Source organism: Onychostoma macrolepis, chromosome 22, assembly GCF_012432095.1.
Source record: "Onychostoma macrolepis isolate SWU-2019 chromosome 22, ASM1243209v1, whole genome shotgun sequence".
NCBI classification, from domain to species: Eukaryota; Metazoa; Chordata; class Actinopteri; order Cypriniformes; family Cyprinidae; genus Onychostoma; species Onychostoma macrolepis.
The window spans coordinates 34,181,134-34,202,476 of record NC_081176.1 but is presented as its reverse complement, the minus strand read 5'-3'; the positions used below and the strand labels follow the sequence as shown (position 1 = coordinate 34,202,476).

The 21,343-nt window shown below is 35.2% G+C and overlaps 1 protein-coding gene across 1 annotated transcript in view; it reads right to left on the bottom strand.

The window, feature by feature from the left end:
- Window positions 1-5,984: 5,984 nt before the first annotated feature.
- Window positions 5,985-21,343, bottom strand: part of ip6k1 (inositol hexakisphosphate kinase 1) — a 48,835-nt gene continuing 33,476 nt past the window's right edge. The window contains exons 3-6 of the mRNA XM_058761238.1: window positions 13,265-13,469; window positions 11,817-11,998; window positions 10,293-10,468; window positions 5,985-7,289 (exon numbers count right to left, since the gene is read on the bottom strand). Of these exons, the coding sequence (XP_058617221.1) occupies window positions 6,795-7,289; window positions 10,293-10,468; window positions 11,817-11,998; window positions 13,265-13,469 (1,058 nt within the window). The 3' untranslated portion in view covers window positions 5,985-6,794. The remainder of the gene's footprint in view (window positions 7,290-10,292; window positions 10,469-11,816; window positions 11,999-13,264; window positions 13,470-21,343) is intronic.

Here is a 21,343-nt window from a genome sequence, read left to right as displayed (position 1 = left end):
TGAGATTTATACTCATATATTAATATATATATATAAAAATGTATATATGCATTAAAAAAAAAATATATATATATATATATATATATATATATACATTTTAAATGCTGTATTTATTCAGTGTCTAATTATGTTTTTGTAAATCCCTTTTCAATTTGAACCATTTATTGATAGATTAATATTTAATTTATAAATTGTTTTTACGATTACTGCTTTTTACAATTACTGCTATTGCTCATTAAAAAAAATCAAACAATGAATTACTTTCCAATTTAGTCCATTTATTTACAGATTAATTAATTAATTTGTTAACAAATTTATTAATGTCTATTTTTATTATACAATTGGTTATCAATTAATTAAATGCTTTATTACTATTTCCGTGACACTCGTGGTCCTCCATATTATACAGTATGTGCTTTAAAATAAAAAGCTTCTTTGTAGAGACATATAACACACAAATGATTGTTTGTGTGTTACTGAAAATACAAAAAGGCACTTTCAAACCTTGTGCCTAAATAAGAGTATTAACAGGAACGTTGGAAATGTACAATGGCCTCTTTGAATAATATTATATTTTGTTCTATGACAACTAAATTATCTTGTAAATTTATATGTATTTCTCTAAATTACACATTGACTGATACATCATCATCCTGCACATGTTGAACTATTGTCTAAATATATTACAATTTAACAGTAAATGCATATTGTTGTTAAGGGGGGCATTTTCCTAACACACTGGAGCAGCTTTTATGTCTCATGTCAACAATTAACAACCAGTTTCTGTTGCGATTGGTGCTATCTTTTTTTTTTTTTTTTTTGCTGTCATTGCTATTCCCTCAGGAAATGCATATTTGTTTTAGTGGTTTTCATCAATATCAGGTCTTGGTTATTTTACATTGTCGAAATGAATCAGTTGTTCAGTTAAATCCTCTAGTACATAATGAGAAATTCACTTATTTTAGGTGACTTTATTTTAGGGTCTCTTAACTAGTTGCTTATCAGCATGCATATTACTAGAATATTAGCCATTTATTAGTAGTAATTAAGCACATATTAATGCCTTATTCTACATGACCTTATTCTACATCCCTAATCCAATACCTAAACTTAACAACTACCGCACTAACTATTAATAAGCAGCAAATTAGGAGTTTATTGAGGGAAAAGTCGTAGTTAATAGTGAATAAGTGTTCCCTATTCTAAAGTGTTACCAGAAATTCTTTAAGTTTTGGCAGGTAATGGATCTAAAATCTTTCTATTATTTCTTTTTTCTTTTAATTTTGTACACTACACTACACAGAACTTCTATTTCTGTCATGGTAACTCTCATGGTAATGGTAATGCACATTGCACACTCTGTATGTACTATGTCTTTGTATGCCGTTTTATTGTTTTGATTGGTGTTTTTCATTTTGGTTTTACAATTTTTGTAGAGCACAATGGTCAGTGACTGTTGTTTTATAGCGCTATATAAATAAACTAGTGCTGTCAAACAATTAATCGTGATTAATCCAGAGGCGGACAGTATTAAAGTATGTTTACTCTGCTTTAAAAGTATGTTTCAAGTGGCAGTACTTTATCAGAGCGTTTTTCTTTAGAAAACTTTACTTCACAAGATTCCTAAGCATAATATTGTGCTTTTTACTACACTACGTTTCATATTAAATATAATTTAATATTTAATTACATTAGAAATCTAGTACTTACTTGCTTTTACTCAAGTAAACGTAATTCAAAGATTTACTTGAGTACAAGAAAGTACTACATTTTTAATGTTCTTAAATATTAAAAGTAAAAAACAAACAAAAAAAAAACTTTTATTTATGAAATGTAGTGCAGTAAAAAGTACGGCATTATGTTTTGGAATGTAGTGAAGTAAAGTTTTCCAAAGAAAAACACTCAATTTACAATTGAAATAAAAATACTTCACTACTGTCCACCTCTGGATTAATTGCATCCAAAATAAAAGTTTTTGTTTACATAATGTGTGTGTTTACTGGGTATATTTATTATTTATATATAAATACACACATGCATATATATATATATATATATATATACAGGTGCATCTCAATAGATTAGAATGTCATGGAAAAGTTCATTTATTTCAGTAATTCAACTCAAATTGTGAAACTCGTGTATTAAATAAATTCAGTGCACATAGACTGAAGTAGTTTAAGTCTTTGGTTCTTTTAATTGTGATGATTTAGGCTCACATTTAACAAAAACCCACCAATTCACTCTCAACAAATTAGAATACTTCATAAGACCAATAAAAAAAACATTTTTAGTGAATTGTTGGCCTTCTGGAAAGTGTGTTCATTTACTGTATATGTGCTCAATACTTGGTAGGGGCTCCTTTTGCTTTAATTACTGCCTCAATTCGGCGTGGCATGGAGGTGATCAGTTTGTGGCACTGCTGAGGTGGTATGGAAGCCCAGGTTTCTTTGACAGTGGCCTTCAGCTCATCTGCATTTTTTGGTCTCTTGTTTCTCATTTTACTCTTGATAATACCCCATAGATTCTCTATGGGGTTCAGGTCTGGTGAGTTTGCTGGCCAGTCAAGCACACCAACACCATGGTCATTTAACCAACTTTTGGTGCTTTTGGCAGTGTGGGCAGGTGCCAAATCCTGCTGGAAAATGAAATCAGCATCTTCAAAAAGCTGGTCAGCAGAAGGAAGCATGAAGTGCTCCAAAATGTCTTGGTAAACGGATGCAGTGACTTTGGTTTTCAAAACACACACTGAACCAACACCAGCAGATGACATTGCAGCCCAAATCATCACAGACTGTGGAAACTTAACACTGGACTTCAAGCAACTTGGGCTATGAGCTTCTCCACCCTTCCTCCAGACTCTAGGACCTTGGTTTCCAAATGAAATACAAAACTTGCTCTCATCTGAAAAGAGGACTTTGGACCACTGGGCAACAGTCCAGTTCTTCTTCTCCTTAGCTCAGGTAAGACGCCTCTGACGTTGTCTGTGGTTCAGGAGTGGCTTAACAAGAGGAATACGACAACTGTAGCCAAATTCCTCGACACGTCTGTGTGTGGTGGCTCTTGATGCCTTGACTCCAGCCTCAGTCCATTCCTTGTGAAGTTCACCCAAATTCTTGAATGGATTTTGCTTGACAATCCTCATAAGGCTGCGGTTCTCTCGGTTGGTTGTGCATCTTTTTCTTCCACACTTTTTCCTTCCACTCAACTTTCTGTTGTTTGTATATTAAATATATTTATATATAATATAAATTATATGAATATAAATATATACATGTAAATACATATCAAAATATATACTGTATGTATGTGTATTTATATATACATAAAAAATATACACAGTACACATGCATATATTATGTAAACAAAAACTCTTACTTTGGATGCAATTAATCATTTGACAGCACTAAACTAAACTAATGTGTTTGGTCTTTGCGGAATAGACTTGCTACTGCGAACACATCCACAACGTTCTGCTGTTAGCATGTAAGAAATACTGCTGCTGCACATATAACATGAATAACCCCCATAGCACACATGATCACCCCGCAGCAGATCTATACAGGTGGAGCTGGGGAGGTGGAGGGTTTCTGAAGCGCGCTGCTATGCTGAGCAGCGAGCTCATTGGCTGCTGATGTGAAAAAAACCCCAACAATCAGATGTAACCTGTGAATAATGACGTCATTATGTCAGACTGAGTTTGACCTATCTAGAGTTTCATCACAGTGCTTTGTATTTAAACTTGTGGTTGTTCCTTCTGCTTTATTCGGTCAAATTAAAACAACAAAATATTAAAGAGACAAAGACAACATTTCTTAAATAAACAATTTATAGCTCACATTCAAAGTTGTCATATTATTTTTTTCTTAAAAAAATACCCATCCATGCAACAACAATAAAGATAAAAGGATCATTTTCTTTCTTTTTATGCCAAATCTATGAATCTGTGTTCCTCTCTCATGCGTCGACACAAATGAAAGCTACACTTTAATCAACGACGCCAACATGTTAGGAATTACGTGTTCTTAAACGTAACTTGAGTACATTGCTCATTTATTTGTGAGGGAACACATCACACATGTGGCATTTGTTCTTCAAACATTTCCCTTCAGCGGTTACAGAAATGATCGGATGACTTTGTTAAACAGTTGTTAAACAAACACTCCTGGGTATCCCAGTTATGGCTATTGACCAAAATCACACATCTAAATACAGACACATCCCTACGGCACAACTCCGCATAGATGCCATGTTTTATAATGTCGATTTATTAATTATACACGTGATCAAAGTCAATAAATGTAGGACAAGACGAATGAATGAAGTTAATATATTTGTTCAACTGCTACTATGGGCAGATACGATGTCTGTTTCCCAGAGAATGGAGAAAGTGTCCATTTTTGAGTGCATGTGCAATAAATGCTTCATCTAGACAGAGAACATGCTGAAGGTGTCATGATGAGGAGACGATCTCCACTCGACTGCTGACGGGACTCACAAGAACAAACCTAGGAACGAATCTTGCTACATTTGCTGATGGTGGGCAGAATGTCACTGCGTACACTCTCAGAAAAAAAAAGGTACAATCGCTGCCACTGTGGTGGAACCCTTTCAAAAGGCAACTAATATATACCATTCAGATAATAATTTGAACACTTTAAGTTACAAATCTGTACATTTAAGGTACTAAAATGCACCTTTTATGGGTAAGTAAAGTACAAAGGTGTACTTTTGAAAGGATACTGTCCCAGTGTCAGCTTTTGTACCTTTTATTTTTCCTCAGAGTGTATTGGTGTAATTAAAAGACAACCCTTTGAAATAACTCTGAAACAATAAAATTGAAACAAAAATAAAAATCATGCTCTTGTAATGTGTTTATAATAATTTACAGTGCAGATGTTAGTGAGCACTAACTAAAATAAGCTTCTTAATCAGTCGGTTTATGTTGTTTTTCAACAAAAATATCTAAATATGCCAAAAACAAAAAAACTGGAGAAGGGAAATTGTTTAAAATATCAAGACTTGTTTTTTTTTTTTTGCTTAAATCAAGAGAATTTTTTTTATCTGTAAACAAGTGTTAATACCTTACACAAATTTGCTTTTCAGGATGATTTGTCTTGTTTTAAGGATGTTTAAATATTTTGACAGATTAAGAAAATTATATATATTACAGTGAGACTTTTCTCTGCAATTATAACCACGTTACTGACAGGGATAGACTTTGTAACACAAAGGTAATCTAAATTCAAGACTACAAATACACTATCCCACCAAAACCCCTACGACTGCTAAATCACAGAGGGGGGACCAACATAAATGTCAAAACTCTAACATGTAATGATTGCTTTAAATGTACAGAGTAAGATAGCTACCAAAAAGCCCAAAATATAACAACAATAAAATAAAAAAGCATCATCTGACCGGTTAAATAGGCTCGCATAGCAAAGCTGTGAATTCAACTACTGCCATAAGGCCAGATTCATCTTCTTGTCATCAAAGATGAGTGGTTTAAAATCTCCTTTAAATGCCCCCGACTCCTACAGTAAAGCTTTGACCAACTGCTCTGAGCTAAATTTGCTCCCTTTTAAACTCCTGGAGAAATACTGAGTGTTTATACAGAGAACATATTTCACACTCCCTCGCTCAACAAAAAAAAATAAAATCACAGGAAAAAAAACACTGCATGAAAATTAGTGCTGTCAAACAATTAATCGTAATTAATCGCATCCAAAATAAAGGTTTTTGTTTACAGAATGTATGTGTGTGTACTGTGTATATTCATTATGTATTTATAAATACACACACATGCATGTATATATTTACCGGTAAGTAAAATATGTTATGTTTACATATTAAATATATTTATATATATAATATAAATGATATGAATATAAATATATACATGTAAATATTTTCAAAATATATACGTGCATGTGTGTGTATTTATATATACATAATGAATATACACAGCACACACATACATTCTGTAAACAAAAACCTTTATTTTGAATGCGATTAATCATGATTAATCGTTTGACAGCACTTATGAAAATATTTTTTATAACCTTTAAGATTTTTTTGTACGGTGACATTATTTTTTATAACTAAGCATATCTTCCCTATCATTCTCATCAGTACAGTAATGATGTGAACAAATAATCATACAGCATTTAAATGGCAAAGTACAATTCCCGATGTAATAATGTGTATCTGGATAAAATGTCCTGCATTATAAAAAGAAGAATTTGGGGGAGAAATGCTTTCAGGCTAAATTTAACGTCACAAAAATCTTAAAGGTCCTAAAAACAGGCTTTGTTTATGCAATATAAGAATTTTCTTTTTTTGATTTTGGGGTGAAATGTGACCTGGACTTTTCTTCTTGAGATTCTCTCACACACACACACACGCACACACACGCACACACACACGCACACACGCACACACACGCTTTCCCTCTCTTTAGCAATGCCACACTCTAAGAGAGACCCTGACAGCGGACGCGGCCTGAGTTCATGGTTCATTCCTGCAGTGCTTCAGCGGGCCACATGGTGGCGATGAATCCACGTGACAAACAAACTGAAACCATCTTCTATTGAGGGGAGGCTAGGAGCCATTTCTTTCCTGACAGCAGAGACAAAAACCTTCATAGGTAGAGGTCACCTCCATTTCTTGTGTACACCAATCCCTCACAGTTCAAATACGGAAAACACACCTTTAGGTTTGTGTCAATGTGCAATCTTTACAAACATCTTTGTTTTTCTATGAAAACGTCAACAGAAAGTTGCTGGGCGGAGCTACTGGTTCTCGTTGCGGATTTCCTGCAGTATGTTGATGAGGCTCTCCAATCCGAACACGTATCCGCGGTCAGGTCCGTCGTGGACGGTTTGGTCATCGCGGAAGCCTTTGAAGGTGCTGTGGGCGAAGTCGATCATGCGCACATCCACGCTCAGCATCTGAGGAGGTGTATGGGGCTCCGAGGCCGGCGGGTTCTCCACACAGCCCGGCTTCTCCGGCTCCGAGGCCCTCTGCCAGCCAGCGTCCACAGACTCGGGGTCCTTGCCCTCGTATATGATGAGCAGCGAGCTGGAGTAGAAGCGGTACGAGGCCTGGCGCTCCAGCACAGCCTTCAGGCTGCATAGTTTGCTCAGGATGGGCTCGAAAAGGTCTTTGCGCAGCTGCGTCCCGTTGTGCATGAACTGAAAGAGTGCATGTCGAAATCCCTCGATAGAAAGACTGCGGCCGTAGTACTTGTTCCTGCATAGATAGTGACCGGTGTCCATCTGGTAGACCTGCAGAGCAAACACAGGACACACGGGGGTCTTGAATGACTGGGAAAACAACATGTGAGGAAAGACGGTCAATATAAATAAATCGCCTGTTAAATTCGGTCAAGGCCTGATCATGCAGTCTTCAAGCCTTTCTTTGGCTTTTGCTTTCGACCACTAAGGCTACTCAATGTAACTTTTGATTAAAAAAATAACAAAATGTTATTAAGAAGAGAGTGCAGAAAAAATCCACCTTCTTCACCCAGTTATGCTTTGATCAATCTATGGACAGAAATGAAATCCCCCTGTTTTAGTCCCTATTGTTCACACCTCGGTTTTGAAAAAGACTGAAGAAATTTTATGCCATCCCTATACATGTATATCGATATCAATCACTTTCTCAACCTGCAGACTTGCATATGTGAGAAAAAATGCATGCTTAAAAAGAGACTAGTTAATAGCGAGAACTGGTCCCTAAACTAAACTGTGTAAAAGCAAAATAATAAAATAAAAAGTTATGATTACTTTTTACTTGATGGTTACACCACATGACATTTACCTTGCATTTACAGCCATTACAGGTTTTTTTTAACGGTCGCTAAGACACTTTTCTCAGTACTTTGTTCACTTTTTCAGCTTGGCACAGCAGTTAATTTCACATCCAAAAATGCACTAAAACTACCTAAACACTTCATATAAGCCTCGTTAGCAAAGGTTGTTACCCAACAAACACACTAGTCACTAGTACAACAAGAACCTAAAAACACTAACAAGTAGCATTACAGAATATTTTCTTTTGTGAAATTTATTTACAAAACAAGAATGACAGTATATTCACTGCAATATACGTTACAATACAGTATGAAATTATTCCAAAGTTCCCGTCTTGTAAAGATGGTAATGAGCTTGAAAGGCTTTAGATTTGGTATATGTTTGAATATGGTAATATAATGTGTAAATTTGGTTATGGCTATATAGTTTTGGCAGTGGTTGTGTCTAAATGAGAAAAATAAATCATGTAATTTAAAAGATGTGGCCACTGAATGCCAAAGCAAATGATAAATGATCCAGTTTAGCCACATAGTTGCTATTGAGCTCACTGTGTGTGAAGAGCTTTGAAAAGTGGCCTAAGTTTTGAGAAATGGGTCCTAGCGATAAAAAAACACCAAAGTTGGCACAAGATTTTTTTCATTTTTTCCCTTTCTTTATTATGGACACTTATAGTATTTGTCACTTATCCATCTGCGTGTGTACACAATCTCAGGCTCTGGCTGGACACCTGCTTTATTACACTTACTGCTGATAAAAGTGAAATATTACTTGTTGGCTTCAAATCTCTTGTTTTCTCCAAACACAGCCACATTTTTGAGATTGATTATGTTGCATCAACTAGTGCTATGACAAAAATCATAAATGTTGACTATTATGTGAGCAAATATCTGCCAGTGGGGTAAGAAAAATAAACTTAATAAAAGTTTATAAATAAAAAAATAAAGGTCACACTTTATATTAGGTGGCTTTAACTACTATGTACTTACATCAAAAAATAAGTACAATGTATTTATTGTGTTCATACTGTATTGCAAAACACTACTGCTGCTATTGAGGTGGGACATGTTTAAGGTTAGGGACAGGTTTGGTGGTCTGGGTAGGTTTAAGGGTGGGTTAAGGTGTAAGCAATGGGTCAACAGTGTAATTATAAATGTAATTACAGAAATTAATTACAGATGTAATTACATACATGTTTTTACATTGTACTTATATTTTTAAAAATACCTATATGTACACAACAAGTGCATTGTACCAAATGATTAATTTAAATGTAAGTACATATTAGTTAAGGCCACCTAGTATAAAGTGGAACTAAAATGAAAAAATAAAATTCAAAAGAAAAACAAGTCTATTTTTCTTACTCAATTTGCAGATTTTATTCTTCTTGTTTCAAGCATAAACGCACTTAATTTTTATACAATGACTACGCTGAAATTAGTTTTCATGCCAATGACCGGGATTCCTCTCCTATTTTAGTTTTTCCAACTTGGGCCACCTACAAGAGGCCAAGGCTAACTAACCACACTCTTAAAAATACAGCTTCCAAAAGGGGTCCCATTAATGTACCATTTTGGGCCCTCAACAGAAGTTTTCAGTGAACAGTTCTTATGATAGCCTTTTTTTTTTCTAAAGGGGAGAAAATGTTAAATCTGAAAAACCTTTTTCCACTAAAAAGAGTCTTTTGTACAATACAATGGAAAGATTCTATGGATGGTAAAAGTTCTTTGTGGATGCCAATGAAGAACCTTTAAAGGGGTCATGAACTGAGAACCAAAATTCCCTTGATCTTTTGACATACAAGCGGTCACTCTGCTATAAAAACATCCTGCAAGTTTCAGAACTCAAAATGTCTCGTTAGTCTAAAAAAAGCTTATACTGAATACTTATTTTTACTTATATTAGTGTTATTGTGAAATAAATTTATACACATTTACTAGTTGAACTTTTACCAAACTATAATGCCAGACTAAAATATGTGAAATCGAGTGCAACATTTGAAATATGACCAATGGCAACCTTTCATTGCATCTAAAAGGGCATACTGATGCGCAAAACATGATTTTTACTTCATATCTTTAACACTGCATTTGTAACTTAAGTAACATAACTTTATTGACATTAGTAACTGTAATCAAATTACATAAATTCAAAATGTAATTCATTACATTACTGCGCTATCAGGAAAAGTAATCAGAATACAGTAACACGTTATGCCCAACTCTGTCCACGCTTTTCAAACAGAGCGTTCTGATGAGGGGGGTCAAAAACAGGACAAAAAATAGCCTATTACTTCTAAATTATGATGTTTTTTGATGTAAAAATCTTGATAACATTATAAGTGGACCTCAGAGAACAGTACAAAAAAAAAAAAAAAAAAAATCAAAAAGGCAGTTCATGACCCCTTTAACTCTAAGAGTGAAAAACAGCAGTCATTGCTATTGCTCCACTAGCAACACTCGGGTTAGCGATACGCACCTGCATACCGCACACACGCACTCCTAATGTGGCAGACGTGCTCTGCTCGCACTTCTTCATCTGACGGGCGGCTTTCTCCTCTGACGCGTCGTCGCCATGCTGCCGGGTGCCCATCTTCAAGTCCAGGATGCAGGGGTAGACGAAATGATGGACTACATTCTCCAACAGCAGGAATTCTGGTGGAGGTTTATGGTCAAGAATCATAGACAACAGAGGAAACATACATGCACAAAGCTTTTTTAAATATGCATTTACATCAATGTCTGTCTGAATACTCAATTCCGATTGCCTGGAATGGATGTGTTAAAACCGTTTAAGGCACAGTAGTTCCAGTCAACTTTTATCACTAAAACAGCTTTCAAGCTGAAAAGCTACATTATATTTTTTAGCAGTGCGGTGGTAACAGTGCTGTTTTTGAAGTAATTAAACTTACAGCTTCATTTTTTTGTAAAGAGACGCTAAATGATAGCTGAAGATTTAATTATCTAATATTTAACAAATTTCGATTTAGTTAGTCTGTGAAACATTAGTCTACAGACGACGGAAAGTTTGGACTGTGGTATTCATGATAATCTCATAGGCCGGACGTTCACTCGTATTACTGGACAAAGCCATCAAAAACTTTGACGAGTTTGACAGTGTTATCACAATCTGCCTGTCAATCATTTCTAGCCAAAGCCTCTCATAGAAACAAACAGTTCTCTCTTTTGAGAAGCAAACTAAATCATTTATGAATTTCAATGAGATGAATTTAAAATGAGAGTCCTAAATACATGAACATCTGCTTCCTGTTGCTCAGCTTGTGGCAAAAATTTCACTCTTCCTAATAATAGCAGTCTTTCCACTATCGGCTATACTGTTGTACACATATCATTATACAGTTTCTTAAACCTTTCTTTAGGTGTCAAATTTAAGCACTTTTCAAGCATTTTACAGTATTTTTTAGCTTTTGCAGCACTTCACAACAGTGGTGAATTACATATTTACATATACACGTACTTCATCATATTTACAATGCTTTTGAGAAACAAGCCACAAGTCTATGTTTCATTATTTTTATGCTCAACGGCGTTTTTTGGAAAATGCAAGCCCTGATGACATATGACTCATAGAACCATGAAAGCAGAAGAGTGGCTGCTAATTGCAAAAAGATTTACATCATGCATGATTTTTAGTGTTGATGCATGGAGTTAAGGTTAACAAGCGCCTGAATAACTTTTAGGATTTGGTCCTTGTTTCAACCATAACTTGAGTTTTTCATTTTCAAGTCACTTCGTATTGATGCGGGGAATTCTCTCCCATTTTATGCCACAGGTAAAAGTAATTAAGCCCTCTCTAAATTATTTTATCTAAAAACAAACTATTCAGTCAGGTTGCATATTACTGCAATTACAATTTCAGCAAGCAGTTTCAAGCAATTCAATATAGTTGACTGCTTTCCAGAAAGTAAAACTGAATTTCTCCATCAACTACACACTACAAACAACGCTTCTGAATAAACGGTGCTGTTTTAGAGCAGGATACTGTAGAGTTTCCTGTCTTTGGAGTCGGAGCGCATGCGGCTGAGCTGTTGTTTGTGGCAGCGCAGACTCCAGGGGTTGTGGCTGATCTTCTCTGAGCTCAGGCCGCTGTTGCTGTCCAGCATCTGGAAGGGCACATCTGAATGCATCTGTAGGTCCAGAAGAGGACTCTTCAACTCCTGCAGACTACACAGACACACTAATTACCAACAATTCTGTGGAAGTGTGACTGTTGAGAATGCTTTGTTACTGTGAAACTCTTAAAATGAATGTATTTAATGTGGGAATGTTTGATTGGCAAATACATAAGTTTGATTCAGACAGATGTACTTGTTAGGGAGCACAATTTTTGTTATTATCACAGACAACACATTTCCAATATAATCAGTTCCATTTCAGTAACTTCTCACTGCTAAGCCATAAGATCCAAAGCATATATCACCTCAGCTCAGCTTAATGCTGATTCATAATTGATGTGTTTGGAAAAACCCATTCTCTGAATTTTTGTTTTGCCATTTTTCATGAATAGGGTAGGCCTACACCTTGAGGTCATGTTACATTTATATAAGTATTAGAGGTTCAAATATGATTCTATTTTGTATAAATTTATGTATTTTGTTCTCTTCCACCTCTGAGGTCTCGACCTTTGCAACCAGGGCTGCAAATAAAAAGTAAAAGTGAAAGTAAAATTAAAATTAAATATATATATATATATATATATATATATATATATATATATATATATATATATATATATATATATAAAACAAAAAGTGACAAAAACACAATAAAATGACAGACTTAAAAAATGGAAAATATAAAAATAAAAACGGATTCAGAATTATTAATAAAAACTATTATATTGATTTGACACTAAAATAACACTGTTTGCAACTGTATCCAACAATTAAATCAGACAGTGTAACGTAAATAAGTAGTAAAAACAGTAATAAACAAAGCTTAATGATTTTGAGCTGGGTGCCATCAGCACAACAATGAAAATTTATACCAAATTTATGGAAGATTTGCCCTAAAGGCAATAAATAAATAATATACAGAAGAGGGCCCAAAACTGAGCCCTGAAGCACACCACTAGTGATCTGAGATAAGGTAACATAACATAAATCAGACAACGTAACATAAATAAGTAGTAAAAAATGAGTAGTAAATAAACAAAGCTTAACGATTTTGATCCTGCCCCATATGTGATAAGTGTAAAGGTGCTGAGGGTTTTTTTTTCTGGTCAGAAATTTTCCATTTCTTTGCTATGGTTGATAATTGTGTTTTAATACCAGATCCAATGTAAACAATTCTTGATCCAAAGATCTTCAGTCCAAAGTGTGGTTACCTAATTCATACAGATTGACTGTAGCTAAGAAAATTATTCCATCTTGTCATTAGCAGTGGATTCTGTTACACAAGTGACCAGCATACGGACTAGCATTCACTCACTTGTCGTTGCTGTCGCCGTCATGAGCAGGTCTGTCCTCTTTGTGCTCGCTGCTGGAGCGGTGGAGGCTACGGCGAGAGTGTTTTCGGCGAGGCTGATCTCTTTCGGACAGCTCTTCATGGTCCAGCCCCTCGCTCTCTTCGTATGGATATGCCACCAGATTGATGTAGCCATCAGAGTCTCCCTCAAAACACACCAGCACCACACCTACAACATCAACATTACTTAGAACTTGTGTATGCAAAGAATTCAACAAAGAAAAAGATGTAATAAAAAAACATTTACATTGATTAAGTTCATATGAATTGCACATTATGAATCAAGACTCAATCTATTCCAAATGATGTCCTAAATTATTGTTTCAATAGTGATTCTACATTAATAACAATGTGTCATTTTTTGCTTCTTGTGCATTCAAACCCTTTAAATTGGCAGTTGTTTTTAAAGTCCAAAGTCATAGTTATGCAATTTTATGACAAATCAACACATAATTACTGATAATTCATTACCAAAAACTGAATAGTAAATATTATTTTAGCACTCCTCTTTTGAATGTTTGATTCCATTCTGTAGATTCTGTCAAGTCCAATAATCATTCCGTACCAATCCAAATTCAAGTTTAAACTTCATGCCCATGTTTTGACACATTGGTACCTGTACTTATGACAACACTAGTTTGGGTAAAGAGAAAGTCAAAATGTAAAGTGTAGATTGTGCATGGAATATAACTTCAGAACACTAATATAATGAAGAAGATCAAACGTTTGGACAGTACATGTGGTATGATGAATAAAGAAGCTCAGACAGATGCACATGTGTGAGAAGGACAGAATATCAGATAGTGGGAAGGGCTGAATAATCCCATCATGCCTCTGTTCTGAAGCTCACTTTTAGTTGCGTGATGCATCCTCAGTGATGTCAGCCCAGCAATGCGAGCTCATGAATGAAGACTGCGATGATGCTAATGAGCTAATTCAGGAAGAGCTCTGTTTAATAGGCTTTACAGATCCACATCAGCAGCCTTGAGAAGACTTGTGCTGCACACACTGATCTGCAGGCTCTGGAGTTTCTTTCAGGCATCTGCTCACCCCGGCCTTTCATATTATGCATAATTAGGTTACACGTTTTCCTATATTTCTAGCTACTTTCAAAGACATATCTTTTAGGTAGAAGCAACTGATCTGTGACACCCACAAAGACTAGAGACAGGGTGTTACGTAAGCCAAAAATCACACATTTAATTTATATATGTTTAAAAGGATATATTTATAAATCATTACAGTGTTGTCGGGTAAGACAAATTACAGTTTGTTTACACATAACCCCAGACAAACACTGTGCACAGACAGATATTATGCACAAGGTCTTCATCTTCTCAATGGTCTTCAATACAACCCGTCAAAATGAAGGTCTGGTTTAACTTGAAGAAATTATAACATAAATACATGCCATTTCACTTCTATATAATAATAAACATATTAAAACTTTATTTTTAAGCAGTATCACACATTTTATTCCATGTTTTAATTTTACATTTTCATTTCATTACATTGTAAAATATTAATTACATTACATTATTTACGTGCTTTATGCCTTCATTTGATTACCACCATGATAATAAATTTGCATTAAATTATAAATCTAGAAAAATTAAGAGACAATATAGAAATTATGAAAAAATTAGTTCATAGGGTTCAATTATTGTAAAAAATAAACTATTTTATTGTAAAATTTTAATGATTATACAATTTTAATAAATTACTGAAAAAGATTAATAAAATTGAATTAAACCATTAAAACAGAATTTGAGAAAAACATAAAATGGAATCTGGGGAAAAAATAAAACAGTGCCCTAATAACAGCTGCAAAAAATATTTAGTTTTAAACAATACCTGGATTTCAGCATTTGATCACAATTATACAGTAAGTCACAATTAAATACAATATGACTAAATTAATCATGCACACGCATTTATTCAATAAAACAAGGGCCCTTACTGCTTAGAAGATGAATGCTTTGTGCAAACTGTAGAACTGAAATAAGTGGAAAGCATGTTTCCTTCTGAAAAGCTTTTTGTTTGCTAGCAATAGCTGTGACTGAAGGTTAGCTAAAGTGGTGATATGATTTTGCAAGCCCTAAAACTTCTGTAACACTTCTAACACTCATCTTTAGAGTTTGTGTTCATCCCACTCTGTTGACATTTGAAAACAATGCCATGTGATTCATAAGGACAGGTCTATTTATAATCCTTGCTGTGACTAGATGAGAAAAAATAACAAGCTTCAATGTTACTCTAGCAAAGCCTGAAATAGTCAGTGGAAGTTACAGATGTCCGGCATGCATTTAGCCCCATCAAAACTCACAGGGAGAAGCGGTTCATATGGAAGGCATGCTGTGAATCTAGAACGTGAGATGTTTTGGGGGGTGGTGAGGGTGAACACAGGACAGATGCAGAAACACATGAGTGTCACGCATACACATTTCCACTGCAGACAAATAAAAGCAGCTCACACTGCCAGTTATGGGCTGTCTGAACGACTCGATTTCATGCTTTAACTGAGCTTTATTATAAGTATACAAACCTATTTTAAGACTACAACATCATTTCCATGTCATCTCATATCTCACAATGTCACCGTAATCTTGTAAGTGGCGAGGAAAAAAAAACAAAAACAATTCAGGTCCCAAAATAAATACAGCGTGGAGGAACATTTACCGATTCTTTTAACTGCTGCATCTGTTTTTTGTCTTACAATCGTAAGACAAAGATAAGAAAGATGCAGGTGTGTGAGGTATGGTAAAGAGATTTAGCAATTCAAGGGTCTCAATTTCTGAAGTGTGTAGATAAAATAATAACAACAAGTGACAAGGGCAAATATTACCTCATAGGGCTAGGCGATATGACCAAAGGTAATAATTAATCAATTGATTAATTTAATCCATCTTTTAAAATGTAATAAAATGAAAATATAACAATTAATTTACAACAAAACACTGCATTTTATTTTTTGTCAAATAAGAATGTATAAATTAAAACATGGATGGAAAAATGATATTCCTTAAATATAATTATATTATTACCTATTTCTTAGAGAACTAGGCCTACATTTTAGTATACAACAGTAATATTTCTGTCATAATTTCTTCAAGTTAAGCCTGTAAAATTAATCCATAGAGCTCTGGTATGTCCAGAGCATATCATCGTTATCAACATTAATATTTACTGTGATCTCGATGATATGGTGCATCGCCAAGCCCTACTCTCTTATAGTGGGAAAAAGCTCATTTCAGTCTGCTGTGACTTAACCACAAAATATGAAGAATATGCCAAAAATAAACTAGCCATGGTACCACTACAAAAACACACTCAATAAAATATCATTAGTGTTATCAGCAAATTCCCAGAAAATACGGAAATATCATTTTTGGTCAATATTGCGCACCCCATAGTCATGATGTAGATCATGTTTTCCAGGACTGCAACAAAGGATTATACTAATAATTGATTAATCTAATGACTATTAGAAGTGATTATTTCACTGATTAATCAGTAGATTATCAGATGCTTTCTGAACTGTTTTCTCACCCCTTTGTTTATTTTATTTTGTTATGGAGAGGCAAGCACACAGCACATATTTACATATTCATCTAAATGCCACTCTCAGCAACTTCGTGATGTTCGCTAACAGTAAACTGCTGCTTGCTTCTTTTTACCCCTAACTGAAGAACAAAAAAGAACTTCGCCGAGATTATATCGGGGCCTTCACACTAGGGATGGGTGATATGGGCTTAAAAATATATCACGATAATTTCTGGTATTTATTGAGATAACGATATCAAATGACGATAATTCAGGGTTTCTTTAGAGAAAAGGTACTCTTTCCTATTTCTACATAATGCGGCCAAGTACAGGGATATCCTGGACGAAAACCGTCTCCAGAGTGCTCAGGACCTCAGACTGGGCCGAAATCCAGGTGTGAAAAACTTGTTGCATCTTTCCCAAAAAGACTCATGTCTGTATTAGATCAAAAGGGTGCTTCTACTAAATACTGAGCAAAGGGTCTGAATACTTAGGACCATGTGATATTTCAGTTTTTCTTTTTTAATAAATCTGCAAAAATGTCAACAATTCTGTGTTTTTCTGTCAATATGGGGTGCTGTGTGTACATTAATGAGGAAAAAAAATGAACAAATGATTTTAGCAAATGGCTGCAATATAACAAAGAGTGAAAAATTTAAGGGGGTCTGAATACTTTCCATACCCACTGTAATACTATCATTCTGTAATATGAAACCACGTCTGGTCACAAAAATTTTTTATTTTAAACACTCGACTATGTTATTAAGTTAATTTGGAGAAAAAGCATGTCAATAAATGATATCTTTGTTGGACAACAGGTTTGTAAACATTTTTACAAAACACATTTTTTTTGTGCACCGTACAGCCTTGACCAAACCAGTTACAGATTGTAGAAGGAGCTCCTCATTTAGCGATACACTCCTCCTCAATTTCACTTCCACCTTCCGCGATGTCGCTCCGCACAGTCTCACAAAGAAAAATGTCAACAACTAGACTTTATCGTTATCATACGCACTACCGGCACATCCGGGAACTTAACTGTCAATTTCGTTACCGCCCCTTTTTGGGGGAAAACAAACTAGACTTCCCATAGGCTTCAATACAAAATAGCGGCAAAAAGCAACGTCCGTACACAGCCGACAGACGTGAATAACTTAATCACTAGGATTAATCATGTCAAGTAATTATATGTCCACCCTGCCTGCCATAGAGCGTGAAAGATACATCCATAAACTTAATTTGGTCAATTTAAAAACTCATTATCCCAGCGTCAAATTGGTGTAACAACCCCACCCAGTGGCCAGAGGTGTCTTGCGGACATTTACTTGTACCTAATCTAATCACCAGGTAAACCAGTGAATGATTTTACTTCATTTGAAAGTAAACATCTTTAAATGTATATATTATGTCCTTATATTTAGAGTACTGAGTGCACTTTTCTGTCCAGCCATACAACTAGCCTGGCTTCGCTTTCGATAGCATCATCCGTAATTCATAATATTTCCATAACAGCAAGATATGGATGATGGTGGCAGGTAGCCTGGGCTAAATTTGGGTTTTTACAAACATTATTGGTGCACCCAACCACACAACAACTCTTTGGCATGTTGTAAGGTTAGTCCACTTCCTCGATCCGATGCTGTATGGCGGTTTGTTTTCCCCCAAAAGTGGGCGTGAACCTGTTCAGAGACATTCTATGACGTTGCGCCGGTTGTGAGTATCGCGAGAAGACTAATTGTTAACGTGGGGAGAATTTATCGATAAGATAATCGATAATTATTTTACGATAAGATATCGCCCAGCCTTACTTCACACATGACAGCATTTACATATATATATATATATATATATTTTTTTGTAGTTTTGTAAAAATGTTCCACACTCTACTGGTTCGGCGGACAGTATCCAGGAGAGCTGAATTACAGCGCCACACTGGGTCAAACTGTGTTACTGCAGGCCTTTACATTATGATCTCATTATCGTCATATGAGATCAACAACAAAAATATGTGTTGACAATTTTTCATTGTCGATGCTGTTGATAATGCCGACTAATCGTTTCAGCCCAAATGTGATCAGAGAGGACGTGTGAAGCTGAACATCTCGAGAGAAGCAGCACAGGAACAGGTGGTTTTCATCAGTCTCTGGACTTTCCTCTGACATGACACTGATGTCATAACATCCCTCCTCACTGCACCTGCTCCTCAGGGCTCTGTTTTGTGTCACTACATCAGAGCAACTATACCATAATAATGTTCTTGTCTCCCATGACAGTTCACATCCGGTCTCAGACTAGGTTCTGTGCAGCAGACAGACCTCGCCATCTGACAGCAAACAGGCGTTACGATGAATAAGTGAGAACAGAGGCTGGGTGTCATAGAGCTGTACATGACACACACAACAGGAACATAAGGATGACAAAACAGGAAATGAGAAGATGGACTGTTTAAATTCTCCTCACTGCATACTGCATGGAAAAGTGGCAAGTGCTATATCAAAACTGCAAGCTCTAATTTGACAGGCTTATATCAGACTCTCTATGAGCAATTCTGAGAAGGGATGCATATTGTTTTTTTAGAAACACTGAAACAAATTAATTCAGTCAGCCAATAATAATAATAAAAAAAACAATAAATTAATCAAGTAACATTTAATTTAATATTATTAATATTTAGCAAAATGTTCCTCTCTGGAGTTATTTTTTTTTAATATAGTTTTTTTTTTCCAATGAGTTACGGAAATTGACTGGCTAACCTGAGATAAATATAACATTAGGTCTTTCCACGGTTTAAACACTGATTAACCGAATACATGAAACATGATACATTTCATTAAGTTGTACTGTTTCTTTCAACATACATTCTGATGTTTATTGCATGTTTGTTTTTGTGATATAACTAGTAGTAAAGAGCGAAAGATGTTTAGTTCACATATTGCCTGTACTGAGGCCCTACAGCAATTTGTCACATCACATTAAAGAGCGTCAAAATAACATTTATTGTTTGTAATTCATTGTAAAACTGACAGAATCTGAAAGCTGAAACTTTGGTTCATATCCAAAGTTACAAAGCATAAAGCTTCTTGTAATTATTGGATGGGAGGAGCACTACAAATAACATTTAATAAAGTTCTATTTGCAGATCTGCAGAAAACAGCATGGACTAAAAGATCTCAGGACCACGTTATGTACACATCTTACTCAAATTGTGTACAAGAAATAGATGCTGACAAACAAAACAGAGAAGCACCAACTCTGAAATAACCCAAAAACAAGCCCTTCAAAACCATTTCAGGAATTTTTGTAGCATTCATATTTCAAATCCCACACTCTAATCACACACTCTATTGCCGTCATATAGTGTCGTTGAGCATCGGTCGTCCCCAGTTCAACATATAGCGTCATTGCGCATTGGTCAGCATTTGAAGCTAAACTCAGACGTTTAAACGGACAGACTAATGAATGAAACCTGCTATGAATACTCTACTTTTAAAGCATAAAGTGTGGGATAAACTCAAAAGAGAGAATGACCAGTTGATTTTTCTTGTCAGAATTTTGAAATATTGAAAATGAAATTAACGCATACCTGCTGCTGGTTAAACGCAATAAAACGAGCAGACTGGACAGAAACTGCTCACAAATTGTCAAAAATGCTCGCGTTTGCAGCGCACACTTCTTATCAGAAAAGGTTCAATAAAGTATTGTCTTTTGTTGTTATGGGCGCGTCTAAAGATTTCTTATGGATCTCAATACTACGTATGAAATAATGTCTGTGTGCATGTGTGTGTAAAACAACAAACTGACGATTTATATGCTTAATCATGTGTAATTGTAAGTTATATACATTGTTATGAGTAATTGTGGCTGTAATAATAATGTAGCTGTAAAAATAGTTGCCTGCTGAAATTGATATATATATATATTACATCTTCATGACTAGATACACAGTGAGTTTGTCTTTACTAAACACGTTAGATGTGAGTCACTCAACCGGAGGGAATCCAAATAATGCGGTCCCGAACAGTGAGTGACCTTACATATGCAGGTAAAATCGGAATTTCTTCAGTTATTGTTAAATAAAACAAGCTAACAGACTTCATAGCTAGCGTTAGTGAAGCGGTCAGTGGAATCTTTCTGCCACCACCTAAGCTCCGCCCACAGAAAAACATCACAATGTTTACTAACAGGAAATTGGTCTATAGAATGGTCGCATGAAACGAAACTGCAATGTATTGGTTTGAGAGTATTGTTGTCACCAGAAATGTCTTTTAATATCATCTGTCTCATCATCTGTGTTTTTTTGTATTTTGTACTGTGAGGTAAATTTGCAGAGGGTCCCTAAAGCAGCCTAGGCGAATATGCAGCGATTATCAAACCTAAAACTATCGCGCTTGGTTTTCTATGGGAGAAAAAATGGTTTGGTGAAACTTGTTGGTTGTGGGCTCATCTGCTTAAATGTACATAATATACAATAATATATTTTATTAATTAGATGCTGAATTT